The sequence below is a fragment of the Patagioenas fasciata genome, chromosome 1 (assembly GCF_037038585.1).
Source record: "Patagioenas fasciata isolate bPatFas1 chromosome 1, bPatFas1.hap1, whole genome shotgun sequence".
Classification (NCBI taxonomy): Eukaryota; Metazoa; Chordata; class Aves; order Columbiformes; family Columbidae; genus Patagioenas; species Patagioenas fasciata.
In genome coordinates, this window is record NC_092520.1 from 213662241 (window position 1) to 213680228 (window position 17988).

General features: G+C 47.2%; 1 protein-coding gene across 1 annotated transcript in view; it reads left to right on the forward strand.

Annotated features, from left to right (window-relative positions):
• Positions 1–17988, forward strand: part of LOC136111561 (uncharacterized) — a 117947-nt gene that overhangs the window by 77478 nt on the left and 22481 nt on the right. The window contains exons 63-69 of the mRNA XM_071803547.1: positions 2666–2710; positions 3994–4029; positions 5091–5126; positions 7831–7887; positions 8055–8126; positions 10173–10244; positions 11188–11223. Of these exons, the coding sequence (XP_071659648.1) occupies positions 2666–2710; positions 3994–4029; positions 5091–5126; positions 7831–7887; positions 8055–8126; positions 10173–10244; positions 11188–11223 (354 nt within the window). The remainder of the gene's footprint in view (positions 1–2665; positions 2711–3993; positions 4030–5090; positions 5127–7830; positions 7888–8054; positions 8127–10172; positions 10245–11187; positions 11224–17988) is intronic.

The window sequence follows — 17988 nt, forward strand, 5'->3', positions numbered from 1 at the left end:
TCCTCTGACAGCCACCCTGGAGATATTTATAACCATTGATGAGATCTCCTCTCAGCTTCTCTTCTCCAGCTCAACAGCCCCAGCTCTCTCAGTCTTTTCTCATAAGAAAGATGCTCCAGACCCGTAATCACCTTTGTAGCCCTTCGCTGGACTTTCTCCAGTCTCCTTGTCCTTCTTTAACTGGATCCCTCCATAAAAGTTCCTGGCTTGGCTTCTTGCAGCCTACTCTCGTTTGGAGGTAGCTTTACACCATCACCTCCCACTCACTCATCTTAGCAGATGCCTAAAGGGCTGATTTCCGAGCCCTCCTTAATTTTTCACCTGCCAGATTTGGAGCTGGCACTGACCAGACTCTGTCCTCAGGTTGCAATTAGCTTAATTAGACACCCTCAAGCACCGCAGATGCACTGATCAGCTGCATGGCCAGGTGAATCTTGGCCCACTGACTGTGTTGGCTGTGCTCTCATGGGCTAGATGGGAACGTTGAAGGCAATATCTACACCCCAACATCTGCATGTCTTAGTTCTAGCAGTTCAGTGAAGACCCACCTCATTTTTATATGCTTTGGGGATGCTACTCATTCCTTCAGAAATCTGCCTCCAACTCTTTTTTATTCCTCTTCCACTCTTTCCTCCTGTTGTCCTGGCAAAGGGAAACCAGCCCCTGTCATCCTTGGGGTAGCAACGTTCTCTTTTTCTCATGTTGCTAAGAAGTTTTGGTCTCCTTCTGGCAAAGACCCCAGGGAGACCTTCTTGAGTCGTAATCAGAGGCCATGTTTCAATTTGCTGCTTCTGTGGCTGTTCCACGAATAAACTGATTTTATGCTGCAATCCATTTAGACAAACTCCCCATCTGCCAGCAGAACCGTTCAATGAGGCCCCTGAGACAAAGCACTTAATGAGAATGTCAACAGCTGTGAGAGGTCTGGGGTAAACCTCGCTCAAGCTTCATTATCTGGAGGAAATTATGAAATAATGTTTCTGCTCTTCTGACTCCAGCATAAATCTAAAGTGAATCACAGAATCTCAGATTACATTGGCTTTATATGAGAGATCTAAATTTGGCCTCACAGGACGATGCCTGGGTCTAGACATCTTAAAGACAGGTAAGTCTTGTAGGATCTACCTAGGAAGGTCATGGAAGGATTTCATAGACCCACCAGCACAGTTATCCCTTGTAGCAAAGTTTATGAGGAGCCAGTAGCACGCTTAAAAGGAGGCTCAGAACAAGGTCTTCAGCACCTGGATACCACAGCTGGGCATGAAGATAAGCCTGACATTGATCTCTAAAGGCACAACTTACTGTTGAGCAGTTGACTGGTGGCCTGTTCCTTTTGCAAGTCCATGGTATGAGCTCCAGGTGAATTCTTGGCTGCCTTATTTATTGTGGCGAGCTCTCCTGAAATCATGTTCAGTAATGAGTTATAAATATATAGAAAAGCTACCGAGCCCTCTAATCAGTGTCGAGAAGTCTCTCTGTCCTGGGAACATCTTAGACCTCTCTCTGTCCCTTGTTTCACATGACTTTGTCAGATATAAGTGGCTTTTGGAGTGGGATGCACCACGTCATCCAACCTCAGATGGCTTCTGAGATAGTCCTGCCAGGGCATCTCTGTATCAACAGAGAGGAAGAGGTACCTTTTTGGAGTGATTAATATAATGCTAAATCAGCTGCAGATCATCCCACAAATGCATATTTATCTCAAGGACTGAGGAGAAGCTGAAGCTTCAAGCTGACCAAAGCATAATTCTCTAAACACTGCAGTGTCCACCTGCATTGACATGTGGATGGTCTCAAGCACTTTAGGCTCTTTGATCCAGGTCTGTAGGAGAATTAATGCACCTAATTCAGATGGAGGTATAAGCGAAAAAGGTTTGATAACTGCTTGAGGATCTGTGCTTGTGCATGCTTAATTCCTGTTGTCCCCAGTGGGATGGATTGCAGAGTTGGGACTGTGTGTGTTGCATTTGTCCTTGCTGGTGGCCATCAATAACCCTATTACAGAATCATAAAATAGTTTGAGTTGGAAGGGACCTTAAAGCTCATCCAGTTTCCCCCCTGCCATGAGCAGGGACATCTTCAGCAGCTCAGGTTGCTCAGAGCCCCGTCCAGCCTGGCCTGGGATGTCTCCAGGGATGGTTCATCCACCACCTCTCTGGTCAACCTGGGCCAGGCTCTCACCACCCTCAGGGCCAACAATTTCTTCCTTGTGTCTGACCTGAATCTCCCTCCTTTAGTTTAAAACCCTCACCCCTTGTCCTATTGCAACAGGCCCTACTCAAAAGTCTGTCCCCATCTTTCTTCTCAGCCCCTTGTAAGCACTGAAAGGCCACAATAAATTCTCCCCAGAGCTTCTGTTGTCCAGCTGAACACCCCAGCTCTCTCAGCCTGTCCTCCCAGCAGAGCTGTTCCAGCCTCGGATCATTCCTGTGGCTCCTCTGGCCCCTCTCCAGCAGGTCCATGTGTGTCCTGTGCTGAGGACCCAGAACTGGACCAGCACTGCAGGGGGGTCTCACCGGAGTGGAGCAGAGGGGCAGAGTCAACTCCCTCCACCTGCTGCTCACTCTGCTGGGAATGCAGCCCAAGATATGATTGATCTTCTGACCTGCAAGTGCAAGTTGCCAGTTCATGTCCAATCTTTCATCCTCTGCCTTCTTCTTCACAGGGTGACGAGGGCATCGTGGGTGTCCGGGGCCCCCCTGGCACGATGGTGAGTGTTAAAATATCATGGAGAGCTGATTTTACAGCATGGACAACAGTGGGCTGAGGGCTGGCAAAATCCACCTGAGCAATGAAAAAATTAAACTGGGTCAATGCTTTCAAATGGGAAATAGAGATTTGGGGAAGCTGAATTGTGACATGTTGGGATGTGTCAGTGTAAATCTCGTAGGCAGTGGTGAGACATCCTCTGTCGTGCTGAGCATGGTTGATCTGTGCTCTTGTCCATTTGACTGACTCACCCACAGGCTGCTTTTGAAGTCCTCCTAAAGCATCACTCCCTCTCTGGTCTTCTTTGTCAGGTCTGTTTTGTCTGCATGAATTTCAGCGTCTTGTTCTGTTGAAAATTCCATTTTCACTGATAGGGGACTGAGTCAGGGCAGACGCAGATCATAGCCGGCATTTCAACAAACACCTTTATTTATTAGGCTGTTGTCTCTAACAGAATTAATCTGTTATTACAAGCAGGATGGGCCTTTATGAGGTTCCTCAGAAGGCCAATGGTGGTTGCAGAGCCAGGTTTCACTCTGGAATCTCAACCCTGAAGGGCTGATTCCCAGCAAGACTGACCCTTTCACCACGAGGGAATGCAAGATGATGTGTCCCCGTGGTCAGAGCAGCAGCACAGGGGGATGGAAAAGCCCAGGTTTTGTGCCCTTTGGGAAATGTCTGTGCTTTATCTCCTCCCCATCTTCCTTGTCCATGCCCACCTCTGTGTTGAGCTGCCAGTTCTGCAGGTGGAAGGTCCCACCTCTCTGCATATTCGTGGGAGATCCCAGTTCTGCAAATGGGTTACACCTGGGGTGACCATCTTGGCTTTTCAGCTCTCCAGGAGTGTTTGCCACTCTCTCTGACCTGCCCTGGGGGACATCTGGGGATCCATGTCACCCCCACCTACGAGGAGCCCTCCAGGAGCAACCCTTCCCCAATGCTCTCTGAGAGGTGGAGGCTGCCTCTTGTTAAACGTACAAAAATCACAGTAAATGCCTTGCAAAAGGGGGGACATTGACTGAATTTATACACCCACCAAGAGATCCTGAGTTGTGCCTGAGACCCAGTGGTGGGCAGAACCTTAAGGCTAAATTTTCTCTTTGCAGCAGTGTGATTCACTTCTCAAATTGATCTTGGAGGGAAGGAAAGGAGAGTAGAGACTCCTGTGCCAGTCCCACCAGCAGCTTCTCCATGGTGGGGCCCATCCTTGGAGTCAGCTCTGCCTTCAAGCAGAGGTTGCTCTTTCTGGTATTTACCTTCATATCTTGTTTTCTGTTCTTGCAGGGTCTGAAAGGCTTCCCGGGTGTGAAAGGCGAAAGAGTAAGCAACAGTTATCTTTCTCTGCAGCAGCCCACACTGCTGATGCTCCTGTTGAAACAGTGGGGATCCCAGCATCTTCTGGGGGTGAACTGGGATGGCACCTTGATCAGGATGTGGAAGTGCGAAGTGGCACTAGCAGCCCCCAGTAAAGCCTGGGCTGGGCTGAGGGTGCATGTGGTCTTTGTGCATGCCTAGGTCTTTCCAGAAGGTAATATGGGACAGAAGGAGACACCCTGGTATGCTCTGGTTGATCCCCAAATGTGCAGAGTTGGGGAAAAAGGGCTAGGGAGCAGATGTTCTGATCACCAAACAGGCAACACATACCCTTTCATTTGCCTGCGTGACCAGAAGTCCCCTTGGTTTCCTCCTACATCCCACCTGCAACCCTTGCAAAATGCAGTAGTGAGAAGAACAGATTTTGGTCTGAATGTCAGGGGTGTGCGATGGGATGCCAGGGGTGGGATCCACACACAGGTCTGCCTGTGTCTACTTTCCTGTCCCCTCCTTCTTCTGCTGCCACCACACCAGTCTTGAGCACTGGAGAAGGTTATGAAATGCCACCAGGAATGAGTCCTGACCTTCAGCTTCGTGTCCCATGCCCATAATAAAGATCTTCCATAAACAGCTAATATTTCATACACTCTCAGTAAATCATGGTAGATTTGAGGTTGAAATTTGGGAAATCCTGGATTATATAGGATGTCTTCCCACCCTAGATGTAGTGTAGACCCATCCCCATAGCATGGAGACGCTATGACCCATTGTGAGGTCAAAATTCAGCAATAGCCCCGCATCACAGATCAGAGCATCACACAGAGCATCAAATCAGACAAACGACCTTAGTCCTCTGGGTCTTTATTTTTTTGTCAAGGCAATAAATTTTAGTTCTATACAATCTCTTGTGGTGAGCTGATCATTTTGCAGAATGCCCAGAGGAACTGACTTCCAGCTGTGATAGATCTTAGTGGCTTGGAGTGTGAATCAATGGACTGAGCAACACAAGAACAGTGAGTCAAAAGGGAATTTCTCACTGTCTTTTTTGTTTCTTTTCCTGTGTTTAGGGTGATCGGGGACTTCTGGGACCCAAGGGAGAAAGAGTAAGGATATTGTAGATTGTGACTTTCTGGGGCAGATGGGGTAAAAGGCTTTCAGGATTTTATAATTACCAGTAAGGAGATGGACAGTTATATAAATGTGAGTGATCTTACAAGGTAGAGGTGTAAATAGTGAAAAAAAATATTTATATGTGTTTTCAAATATCTGGGGTCTTAGTGAGTTTGTAGGATTCATGTTGTTACATGTGGGTGAATGTAGTCCACCCAGCATGGAATAATAGAACAGTTTGGGTTGGAAGGGACCTTCAAAGTTTGCCCAGTGCCACCCCTGCCATGAGCAGGGACATCTTCACCAGCTCAGGTTGCTCAGAGCCCCGTCCAGCCTGGCCTGGGATGTCTCCAGGGATGGTTCATCCACCACCTCTCTGGCCAACATGGGCCAGGCTCTCACCACCCTCACTATTAAAAATTTCCTCATGTCTGGCCTGAATCTCCCTCCTTTAGTTTAAAACCATCACCCCTTGTCCTGTAGCAACAGGCCCTGCACTGAGCAAGGATCCCACATGGTAGGATGTAAATGCCTTTAATCAAAGAGGACTTTAAATCCTACCTTTGATCCATGGCATTGGGTGCACTGCCACCCATGTGCCTGGATCAAGATCCCATCACTGATGAAATCTACAGGATTTGAGGCTCAGGGCCTCCTGTGTACTTCTCTGTGTCCCTGCTCAGCCTCAACACCCTCAGGGTGAAGAAGTTTTCCTTCTGTTTAACAGAAATTTCCCTTGTTGCGACTTGTCCTTCCACTGTTGGCCTCCAGGAAGAGCCTGGATCCATCCTCTCTGCATTTTACACCCATGTAGGTAGTGGAAGACAACATACAGGCGCTCACCTTCTTCTTGGGGGTCTCCATAAGGTGCCATCCACCTTGTTGGTGCCATCCTTGCACTGGACACAGCATTCCAAGTTGATCTTGAGTGGTAGTTTTGGCAGGATCCTACAAAACAACAACCAAAAGAAGTCACTTTGGTAACTATTTGCTGTGGCACAAAAATGCCTCCTGCGAATTAAAGGAAGAAGAAAATATCTACTAATTTTGCTATAAGCAGCTCAGCCCAAAGCAAACCACAATCTTAAAAAGCCTGAGCTGGTTCATAGCAGGCAATGCGAAAATAACTACCCGAGCGCTTCTGGAAAATGCACAGAAAATGCTGAACTTTCGCCCAATGTTTTGTTAACTTCCTTCCTGGCTGAAATGGCTTGTTAGAAAATGAGTTTTAGAAAACCTGCATGATGATTCTGCCTTTGAGTCATGCGGTATTAAATTATTAAGGCTGCTTTGTCTCTGGGGAAAATACTTTCAAAGGGGACTCGCTCCAGAAACGAATCAATTCTTAATCTGCTTCGTGAAGAGGCCCCAAAAAAACTTCCCAAATTGAAGGAATGTGTAATGTTTTTTCCAAAGAATACCTTAATAAAATATAAGGTGGAGTGCAAGATTAAACAGGAGGGGAGGATAATTGGCTTGGGTTTGTTCCACATGATTGCAGCTTAACTTTCTTTCTAACTCTCCCTTGATCAGCACAGGAGTAACTGTGTGAATTGCAGGGTCTGTGCTATGAACTGGACCAAACTACACGATTTTTATTCTCCCTTTTGTCCCCAGAACTGATTGAGCCCCATCCCATCTTGATTATAGACCCTCCAGAGCAGGAGGGTGTATTAAGGCAAAATTTGTTCAGGATCTGATGGCGATGGTTGGATAAATTGCAAATGTTTGTCAAAGTTTGGGGAGTATTGGTTGATGCATGGTTGTTAAGACTCCAGCAGCAAGGAATGGTCACCCCGAACAGGGATGTTTGCAACACTTAACAGACCTTGTGCCAAGGGACTTCTTTTCCAATGGGCTACAGTTGCCCATTAGAAGGTGGCTTTAGCCCTCCTCCCTCCAACAGCATCACCACTTTGGAGATACAACCATCACTTTGTCAGAGCAGAGCCATTTCTTGCATGGGAATAGCTTTGTCGCAGCTTCTTCGGTCTCTGGGGAGCAAAATGTCCTTCCTCAGCTGTCGAGCTGGTAAATAGACTTGGCGTGGATGTGTCCATGGGGTTACTGGTTCTTTCAGGTTGACAGTTTGGGGGTCTGACCCTCAAAATCTACCTCTGAGGGGTGCACTAAGTGCCACTCTCCTTCCTTAGCTCCAACTCTGTGTCAATGAACAAGGACACCATGAGTAGATCCATACACCATCCTGCATATGGTGAGCTCCCACACCTGGGAAGAAATGCAAACCTTGACATCCTGAGTGATACACGGTGACAAATGAGCCAAGCCATCACGTCAGATATGAACCAGTCCCACCACTGGCAGGATTGGATCAGAAATTGAACCTCAGGGTCATGACATGCACAGCTCCATTTCCAGCCATGACATCTAGACTAATGTAAAACCAGTGGGCCACAACGTTTTTTGGAGTAAGAGGTCACTGTCGAACCTCAGGACTTGTCGTTGTTTTCTGTTCACATTCAACATCTGGCTTTTAGTTAAGGATGGACTAACCCATTGTGCTGTGGACCATACGGGATTTCCCCAGCATATAGACCACAGTATGGGAAGGGCTTACCTTCCTTGCAGATGTGTGAATTACCATTTGACCCATCATAGCCAGTGTGGTTCCATCCGGTGAGACCCTTGAGTTCATGTATCACCGAGTGTCTACATCTCTGTGTCTCCTTTCTCTAGGGTGATCCCATAACTATTTTTGGACCCCAGGGCTACAAAGGCAATAAAGGAGATCCTGTAAGTTTGAATTTTTAAACTGTTTCTTGTCTACTGTTGGTGGCGTCAGCACTGGGCACAGCTTGCGATAAGCGTTCCAAACCAGCACTTTGGTCCAGAGCCAGTGGCTGAGAGCTGGGTCCACCAGGAGAGAAGAACAACCCACTGATTTCTGTCTTACCTTTCAGGGTGAACAGGGCCTGCCAGGTTTTGATGGAGACAAAGGCGAGAAGGGAGAGGATGGCCCTGTAGGAGAAAAGGTATGAACCTCCCAGTGCAACTGAGAGAGACAACAAAACATCACTGGTTGTGTGTGGAAGGGACTGATATGTCTCCATCATAGAATCACAAAATGGTTTGGGTTGGAAAGGAACTTCCAAGCTCATCCAGTGGCACCCCTGCCATGAGCAGGGACATCTTCACCAGGTCAGGTTGCTCAGAGCCCCGTCCAGCCTGGCCTGGGACCCCTCTCCAGGGATGGGGCATCCACCACCTCTCTGGTCAACCTGGGTCAGTGTTTTAGCACCCTCAGTGTAAAAAATTTCTTACCCATGTCTAACCTGAATCTCCTCTCCTTTAGTTTAAAACCATCACCCCTTGTCCTATCACAACAGGCCCTGCTCAAAAGTCTGTCCCCATCTTTCTTATGGGCCCCTTTTAAGCACTGAAAGGTTGCTCTAAGGTCTCCCTGGAGCTCCTCTTCTCCAGTTGAACAGCCCAACTCTCTCAGCCTGTCCTCCCAACAGAGCTGTTCCAGCCTCGGATCATAGAATCATAGAATGTCCTGAGTTGGAAGGGACCCACAAGGATCATCGAGTTCAACTCCTGTCCCTGCACAGGACAACCCCAGAGTTCACACCATGTGTCTGAGGACGTTGTCCAGTCTCTTCTTGAACACTGTCAGGCTTGGGGCCGTGACACCTCCCTGGGAGTCTGTTCCAATGCTCTACCTCTGGCCACTTTCCAACAGGTCCATGTCTGTCCTGTGCTGAGGGCTTCAGAGCTGCATCATCCCTTCCCACATCCCTGCTGTGCAAGGACACACTTGTCCAGCTCTTACCACAGAAAGACAGATGAAGATGCTGGGAATGCTGGAGCTTGGGAACGTGGTAGACATCCAGTTTACCAAGTGTCAAGTCTGTAGTTGTGGAACCATGTAAAATTGGTGTATGAAGTACCGGATTACTTTGGGAAAAATGACTGTTCAATTACTGCAGCACTGTAAGAGTCCCACATCTCTCTCTCTCTCTCCAAGAGCTGGACATGCTACTTCAAACCCTGCAGCCCTTGTGACGTTCTTGTTAAGGCTTGGTTGGCTCCTCTGTTTGTGTTCTTCACACAAGACTGTCCCCTAGGTGGTGGCAGAGCAAGTCACCTGCTCCTCCATCTCCCTTTGCTCTTTGAGGGCACCCTGTGATGGTCTTAGGTCTCAACCCATCACCATCCTGCTGGAAAGAATCACGCAACTCTCCCACTCTCAGACTGAGTCATGGCTTCAATCTCCATATACTAATCATCCCTATTTTCATATTCTGTTTATGCTTTTTGCTCCAGAAGTCTGACCCAGGACGAGGATGCTGCTGAATAAATATAAGTACTTACAACAGCAACATCCCAGTCTGAGCTGACACAGAGCTCTTATTATTTTCCATGGGAACATGTATAACCAATGTAGTTCAGGGTGGGAATGGCCTGACCCAGTGTGGGCATTTCCCTTGCAAAGGGACAGACCGTGTCCTTACCACAACTGATTGCACTGATTAAGTGCCCAGCGACTGGAAAGGAAACCTGTGGAGATGCTCCCCTGGGTCATACCTGTTTCTTAAGTCAGATGAAGCCCACATACTATATCTATCAGATCACTCTCTAATAAAAAAATCATATGTAAGCATCTTTTAGAGCAAGAACATCTCTTGGCTGAATATCTGAGTGAGTTTGGATGGAGCCCCGAAGGAGTATCTCCACCACCAGTAATTCCAGCAGGATCTTATACTTGAGTATTTGCAAGAAATTGTCTCATCCAGAGGCTTTGAGACCCTTTTCTGCTTGTTTTCCTTCAGTCCCCATCACTGGGCACCAACTCTGTTATAGGACAGTTCACTGAAGCTTCTGCCAAGCTGTTCTGCAGCTGGTGGCTGCTGTGCAGACCTCTGGTGTTCCTGAGGCTGAAATCTGCTATAGAAATTGTGCTTTTGTTATCTTCTCCACCATCTCCATGGGTTCTTCTATGGACCTTTTCCATGGGGGCATCTCTTGAAGAGCAGTAGGCACTCAAAATATATTTGACAGAGATTTTAAAATTTCAGGGACTCAAAGGTGAAGCTGGTTCCAAGGGAGTGATGGGACTTTTTGGAACAAGAGGACCAGTAGGACAGAAGGTGAGTACAGTGACGACCTCTGTTAAGGCATCACCAGTGAGAACTGATGTGTAAAATTCCTTCACAGTTCTCTCATGGAGTAAAACCCTTCATTCCCCCTCCAAAATTGCTGATTGAAATGTTATGGGGCTACCAGGGTTACGTTTTTTCAGGAGACTCCTAAAGACTTCTGTTTTGTAAAGCAGCAGGGAGCTCTGGCACATTTCTGGGGATAAAATGGTCAATAATGACAGGCTGAAATGCCAACATTTAGGTGTGAGAAGTGAACTGCTGTCCCGTTATAGAATCAAAGATCTATTTTTTGGTTGGAAAAGACCTTTAAGATCACTGAAGCCAACCGTAAACCCAGCACTACCAAGTCCACCTCTAACCCATGTCCCTGAGAACCTCATCTCCGTGTCTGTCCAACCCTCCAGGGATGGTGACTCCAGCACTGCCCTGGGCAGCCTGTTCCAATGCCCCACAGCCCTTTGGGGAAGAAATTGTTCCCCACATCCAACCTCAACCTCCCCTGGCGCAACTTGAGGCCGTTTCCTCTGCTCCTGGTGCTTGTTCCTGGGGAGCAGAGCCCGACCCCCCTGGCTCCAAGCTCCTTTCAGGCAGTTCAGAGATCAGAAGGTCTCCCCTCAGCTCCTGTTCTCCAGCTGAACCCCCAGGTCCCTCAGCCGCTCCCATCACACTTGTGCTCCAGCCCCTCACCAGCTCCGTTCCCTTCTCTCCACTCGCTCCAGCACCTCAAGGCCTTTCTTGGAGTGAGAGCTGCATTCAATTGCTCAGCTGAGATGTTTGGGGGCTCCTACCTGCCTCCTCCAGCTGCTGCTGCAGACAGGTCCCCAAAGGTCCCCTTGTCTCTTCCACAGCTGTAGGTATCTGCTACAGCAATCCTCATTTCCAGAAGAAATGCAGATTTTCCCCATGGTAACCATCACCACTTTCTTTGCAGGGGGAGCTGGGAGAACCAGGCTTGCCGGGCTCTGCTGTGAGTTGGAACATGTTTTTCTGCCTTTGAAAGTTTCAGGTGTGGAACTGGGCTTGTGCCACTGGTCCTGTCCCCACAGCCACATGTGTGGGCTGTGGGCTGGGATGGGGTGATGCTGACCCAGTGCTGCTCCACAAAACCCATGTTGGAAGAGGCTTTGCTGGAAAACCAGCAGAGGGGACCACAGGCAGAGGTATGTTTTAATGAGGCGTTGCATTTCGCATCAAGGAACACATTAAATATGCATTTATTTATTATTTTTAATGCCTTTAGTGTGTTGGGGGGCATTGCCAGACATGAAGCGATGATGTTTCTTGTTCAAATGGCTGAAGAATTGTGACTACAGTTGTATATCCCAGGAGGAACATATATATCATTAAGACGCTGGGGGCTACAAGTGGCTGTTTTCAGTGATCAGTGGGTGCATGTTGCTGGCCAGAGGGAAAGCAGTTATGCTAGAGGATCTGGATCATATCTGAGTTCACCTGGTTTCCTGGTAAATTGTAGTTAGGGGGATGGGGCGGGGAGAAGACAGTATTTGTTTCACTGCAATGCTTTGCAAAAGTCTTTAATTGCCTTTGAACTTCACCATTTCACCCGGAAAAAACCTCAAGTGAAAAAATGGTCTCCAAAGTCAGTCAAAGTGGAAAAAAATCCCCGCTGATTTATTTTCATCTGGGAAAGGAAGGAATAAGAAGGGAGGGAACAAAAAGGTGATTGGGACTATTTCTCTCAGGTCATAGAAACAGGAGCATGTTCCATTGTTTTATTGCAGTAAGAAATATCAGTATTTTCCTAACCTATTCCCCAATTATTCCTCTCTGTGTGTGAGTGGGTGACTCTCAGCAACTATCTGTTGCCGTAAAGGCTCCACAGCTGTTCAGCGCTGCCCACTCATTACCATCCACGCTTGTGTAACTATTTACAAACCCATAATCCAGACTGGTAATTACTCGCTGAGAAAAAGGTCCTCATCCAATTAAGAATTTCAACCCCTGCCTAGTTATAAACAACTTTCTGAGCACTTTGCCGAAGCGACGAGGCTGTAACGTGCTGCAAGACCTCAGCACGCTGCAGGTCCATCTGGGATCCCCACACGTAGGCATTTTTGGAATTGCTTTGTAGTCAACACCAGAATCCCTAGGTGACAAGCAGTAATAGAGCAGGAGTAGAGCAAAGATGTTTGTTGAGGCTGCTGAGAGCAAAGGAAGCACAGACTCCACCACCCAGACCATCCAGGCATAGGTGGAAGACGCGCTTTATTCTGATGGCACCCACAGGGATCAGCACATAATCGTAGGATCATAGAATTATTTTGCTTGGAAGAGACCTTAAAGATCATCGAGTCCAACCATTAACCCACCCCTGGCACTGCTCTATGTCCCTGAGAACCTCATCTCCGTGTCTGTCCAGCCCTGCAGGGATGGTGACTCCAGCACTGCCCTGGGCAGCCTGTTCCAATGCCCCACAGCCCTTTGGGGAAGAAATTGTTCCCCACATCCAACCTCAACCTCCCCTGGCGCAACTTGAGGCCGTTTCCTCTGCTCCTGGCGCTTGTTCCTGAGGAGCAGAGCCCGACCCCCCCTGGCTCCAACCTCCGTTCCCCTATCTGAACATGCTCCAGCACCTCAAGGCCTTTCTTGGTGTGAGGTGCCCAAAACTGACCTCAGGATTCAAGTTTTGGCCTCCCCAGTGCCCAGCACAGGGGACAGTCACTTCCCTGGGCCTGCTGGCTAATACAGTTAACCACCAGAAAGTGGTATCTTGTCAATCAATATTGGAGGAAAACTAAGTAATGTTTCTTTTGGAAATATTTAGGGATTCTGCTGGTGCAGGTTAATGCTATCTGCGCTGTGCTTGGAGCTAAGCTGAGGTAACAGGGCTTGGCTTGGGTCCTTCATTAAATTTTTAAAATTGCAAAAGTCTGGGGCACTGTTGGAAGAGCCATGATATACAACATCCGGGATGAAATTCATCTGACCTCAGGTTACATGTCTGCCATGTTCCTCTTTCCACATCTGAGCGAGCTGTGCTCAGACTTGTTTTATTGGCAGCTTTAGGGTACTCTTAGAGCATGATTCACATAATCTATTTCAGAAACTCGTATTAGGACACAACATCCTGATGTGACTTGTTCTCCACAAGCGCAGGTCTCACTTTATCCTCAAAGTGCTCACAGACACTTCGATTGCTTTTTCCCCAAGTCATTCTGTACAGTTAGGCTCGGCTGTTTGACATGTCATTCCCCGAATTCTCTTCTCCCTTTTTCTTAAAGACAGACACTACTTGGTCCAGTCTAGCTGTACCAAATCTGTCCTATGCAAAGTCTTGAAGTTAATGGCTAGCAGTTCTCATTCTCCTTCAACATCCTCTAATTCCATCTTCCATACGCACAAATTGCCACCAACTCCCTGTAAAAATGTGCTGGTCCTTTTCTGTTCTGCTGAGCTCACTTGGAGTAATTCAACCAGCTTGTAAAAAATCTCATCCATTTACTCTTTTGATTTGGTGATCTGTGGGAGTTCCCAAGTGACAGCATTTGTTTCTTCTCCCTATAATCATTGCCTGGAGAATTTAAATGGATCTAGTTGACTTTACAACTGGACCTCAAGGCAAATGAGCATATTCTTGATATTCAAGACACCTCCTCCTCCTTTTTCCTCTTTTCTAAGAGCACTGAGCTCTTTTACATTGATATTCCTGCCATGCTTCACCCTGTTATATTAATATTGCAATCAGTTATGACTATTAAATTGCAATCTTGATTATGTATTAAGGCTTCTGGCTCTTCTTCTTTATTTCACCTGCTTTTTGCATTAATATCCTAGCAAATTAACCCATTATACTCCTTAAAACTCTATTCTTAGTACCCCTCTCTTGGCATTATGCCCTATTTTGGGTTTACAGGGCCTACATTTACCAGCATGCCTTGGTTCTCTCCATCCTGGTTTGCAGTCCTCCTCACTAGGTCTACAAGTTGGAGCTCAGAGATGTTCCTCACCTCCTCTTGTGAGCTGGGCTCTATATTCAGCCAGCAGCCTGTGGATCCTTACCCTGTATCTGAGAAAGCCAGCGTGTACATGGTAACACCATCCACACAGCCATGTGCTTATCCCCACGGTGTCCTGCTTCAGCTTTCCTAGAGGGTGGGAGAACCACCAGCTCCCTGGACCTTCTTCTTTTGCTCTCAGAACCATTTCTGATGGGCTTCGTTCTTCAGCTCTGCCAGAGCACATTTGGCAAGGCCAGGTTGGAGCAAAAACACAAGCATGGGGTTTGGGGTGAAGGATGGGAGAAATCCAGGATTTTTCCATCCACGCTGGTCGTTGAGAGTGATGGAGTTCTCAAGGCATGAAAGCGAAGCTGTACACCTGAAGACCAATAACCATTTAAGGATTAAAGTTGCTGGAAGAAGATCAATTAACTGAGGAAGTAAAGTAAATTTTAAATAGGTTATATATTAAAATGGAAGTAGGGTTTCCTCTCCTCTTCCTCTTCTTGTCATGTGCAGATACAACACACTCTTACTCTTCTCCCTTGGTGGAGCTTCAACCTTCTGAATCCCTCTGAATATTGAACAAAGAAGGAATTATTATGCATGATGAAGGAGTTGGGACAATCTTTACATTTTTAAGATGGTTGCATGCAGTGTGTAGGTAGGAAGATGAAAGTTTGGCCATCAGCTCAACGAGTTGCCGCTACCCTTTTACATTCATCTGGCTGTTGGCATCTGGTGCCTTCACATCCTTGTAGTCAGCAGTTAATGACTGACTGGCTTAAACATTGAGTTTTAAATGGCTTTCTCACTGAATTCACATGAACCAGGATTGTTTTTCTTTTCAGGGGGCTTTCCCTTGTAAGACATGAGAGTGAGTTAGGGAATTCTGGTTAACACTGAGTCAATCAGATGGTAAATATGGCCAGTTCAGGAAGGGTAAAGGAAAGCTGAAGGATAGATACTCTTTTGCCACTGTGTAGGGGTCTGTCCTGGGCTTGACAAGAGGTGCTTCTGACTATTCAGATTGGAAAAAGCCATCTCTGAGAAATTATTGCCCTGGGAGGGTGCCCTGATGTGTCCTGAGCCCTTCCGATGAGTCCAGGCTGGTCAAAGGGAGGTCAGGCAGCCAGATCTTCTGGCCACAGGAGGAAAGTTCTGCCCAGGGTGCCTTGGAGGCTTTTCAGTGGGGTATCAGGCTGACCCACCTCTGAGATGTAGTGCCTGTGCAAAAATACCCATTACAGCTGTGAGGACCAGGGGCGGCTCCCACACCAAGAAATTACTTTTTAAGGATGATATTCAGGACTAGAGCAAATAATTGTGGGCAGGACAGTCTGGACACAAGACACAGCAGGAAAGACATAAAAACAGAGGTGAATCTCTTAGGTTTAGGCTCCCAGCTACTTCATATGCATCATCTCATCAGATATTGAGCACTGAAACCCAGGAGGTGAGAAGCCTTTTAGCAGAGATTGCAGCCTACACCATGGGTTGGAAATGCGTGAGCCCTTTGATGTGTGTCTTCAGATGGATCCTTTTAGGGTGTGCAATGTGGGCAACGTTTTTGATGATGGGTTTCACACTTTCATCAGGGTGACCCAACTAATTTCCCAGCTCGTTCATCTGAGTGGAAGCCATCCATCTGAGTGGAAACGATGAGCCTGGAGCCAAGGTTGGCTCCTCCCTGGCTCCAGCCCAAAGTTTCATGAGAGTTTGTGCCTGGAAGCAGCGATCCTCAGCTGCTCAAACACATCTTTACGTCACAGCCAGTGCTCGGGACTTATGACTAAGCCTTTGCGTTGCTGTGCCTTCATGATACCTGGTGTCTTTGCAGTGAAATGAAGCCTGTTCCAGCAACAATTTAATAAGAGAACCAAATAGCAAGACCCATTTCCAGTACTCCACCAGTAATTGCCTTTAAACTGCCATTTTACTAGCTTTTATTGCCCAGCCTTTGTTTGCCTGGCAGAACACAGAATGTAAATCTGAAAGAACAAATTTACATTCAACTTCTTTCCCTTGCCTAGAGCTCAAATGTTTTTCTATTCCTCCCCTTTTGTTTTTCTTTTTGCTTTTCTTTTTTTTTCCTCCTACTCCACCTTTTTCTTGTTCTGGGTGCAAATGACCTTGAAAAGCATCACCTCCATGACCTTCTTACCTCACAGCTCAAGCAGGGACAGACCTGCTGTCATGTCTAAGCCGTATTATAAACCTTCTAGTCCATATGACAAAGTCTCATCAGTCCACTATAGGTGGGAGTCCACCTATAGTGAGAAAAGACCCGGATCAAAAACTTGCTTTTGTTTGCTGGACTGAGTAGACATGGCTTAGACCCAGCTACCTTTCAGACCACCAGCGCATAATGTGAGCTTAACTCTTCCTAAAGCCATTTGGGCCCCTTTCAGGTCAAGAACAGGCAAGAAGCATCTCATCGAATCATAGGATAACTTTGGCTGGAAGAGACCGTCAAGATCATCGAGTCCAGCCATTAACCCAACACTGGCACTAAACCGTGTCCCTGAGAACCTCATCTCTGTGTCTGTTCAACCCCTCCAGCGATGGTGACTCCACCACTGCCCTGGGCAACCTGTTCCAAAGCCTGACAACCCTCTCCATGAAGAAATTTTCCCAATATCCAATCTAAACCTCCCCTGGTGCAGCAGGATCTAAGGCAGACAGAACAGATGAGAGTTGGACACAGGCAGGTGGGAAAGCACAGGAAAACAAGGAAAGATCTCTCCTTGATACAGGAGACATTAGGGACAACTGATGAAAATATTAAAGCTAATTGGGAAATCTCTGACTAGTCTCAGTTTCCTTCAGGCTCAGGCAGTGCTCAAGAATAAGCTCTTTAGCCCATCCCCTTGAATACAGGTGTGTAAATCCCTGGCCAGATGCACCTGTACCCAGCTCAAAGCAACCTCAAAAATGCCAGGCACTTGAAGGTATCCTGGCTTTTGAGGTTTATTACTCTCCCCGTAATCAATCTCTCCAAGCAAACAGAGAAACTCTAGTTATCTGGGGATTTTATAGTTGATTTACTGCCTCAAACGGAACATCATATTGATCGTGTCAATGGTTGCTAGTAAATAAAGAGCTTGCACCAGGTGTTCATGCCTGATAGTGTAGGCAGTGCTTGAGGAACATGGACTTTATGTGATCCAAACATGACTGGCAGAGCCATGGAGGAGCACCTGGTCGGCTCTCAAATACTCCTCTTACTCTGAAATATAAAATATGTTGAGGACTGGGGAGGAGTTTGAAGAAGCAACATTTTTTCCCAGGGGAGGAGCTGAACTTTTATTTCTGGGAGTGAAAAGGTGATGGATCTGTTCTCACAGTCTGACCCACCATCATCCCACCTGTATGTCTCTGGGATGTCTGCTTGTTGCTGTGATTGTGTTTGAAGTGTCTGTTCATCACTGAGAGGAGGAGTAATTGGAGAGGTGATGGTTCTGCTTGGCATACAAATCTGAATCACAGAATCCCAGAATGTCAGGGATCGGAAGGGACCTGGAAAGCTCATCCAGTGCAATCCCCCCATGGAGCAGGAACACCCAGCTGAGGTTCCACAGGAAGGTGTCCAGGCGGGTTTGAATGTCTGCAGAGAAGGAGACTCCACAACCTCCCTGGGCAGCCTCTTGTGTTCCAGTTTGAACCCATTACCCCTTGTCCTATCATTGGTTGTCACCGAGAAGAGCCTGGCTCCATCCTCCTTTATATATTTGTAAACATGAATGAGGTCACCCCTCAGTCTCCTCTTCTCC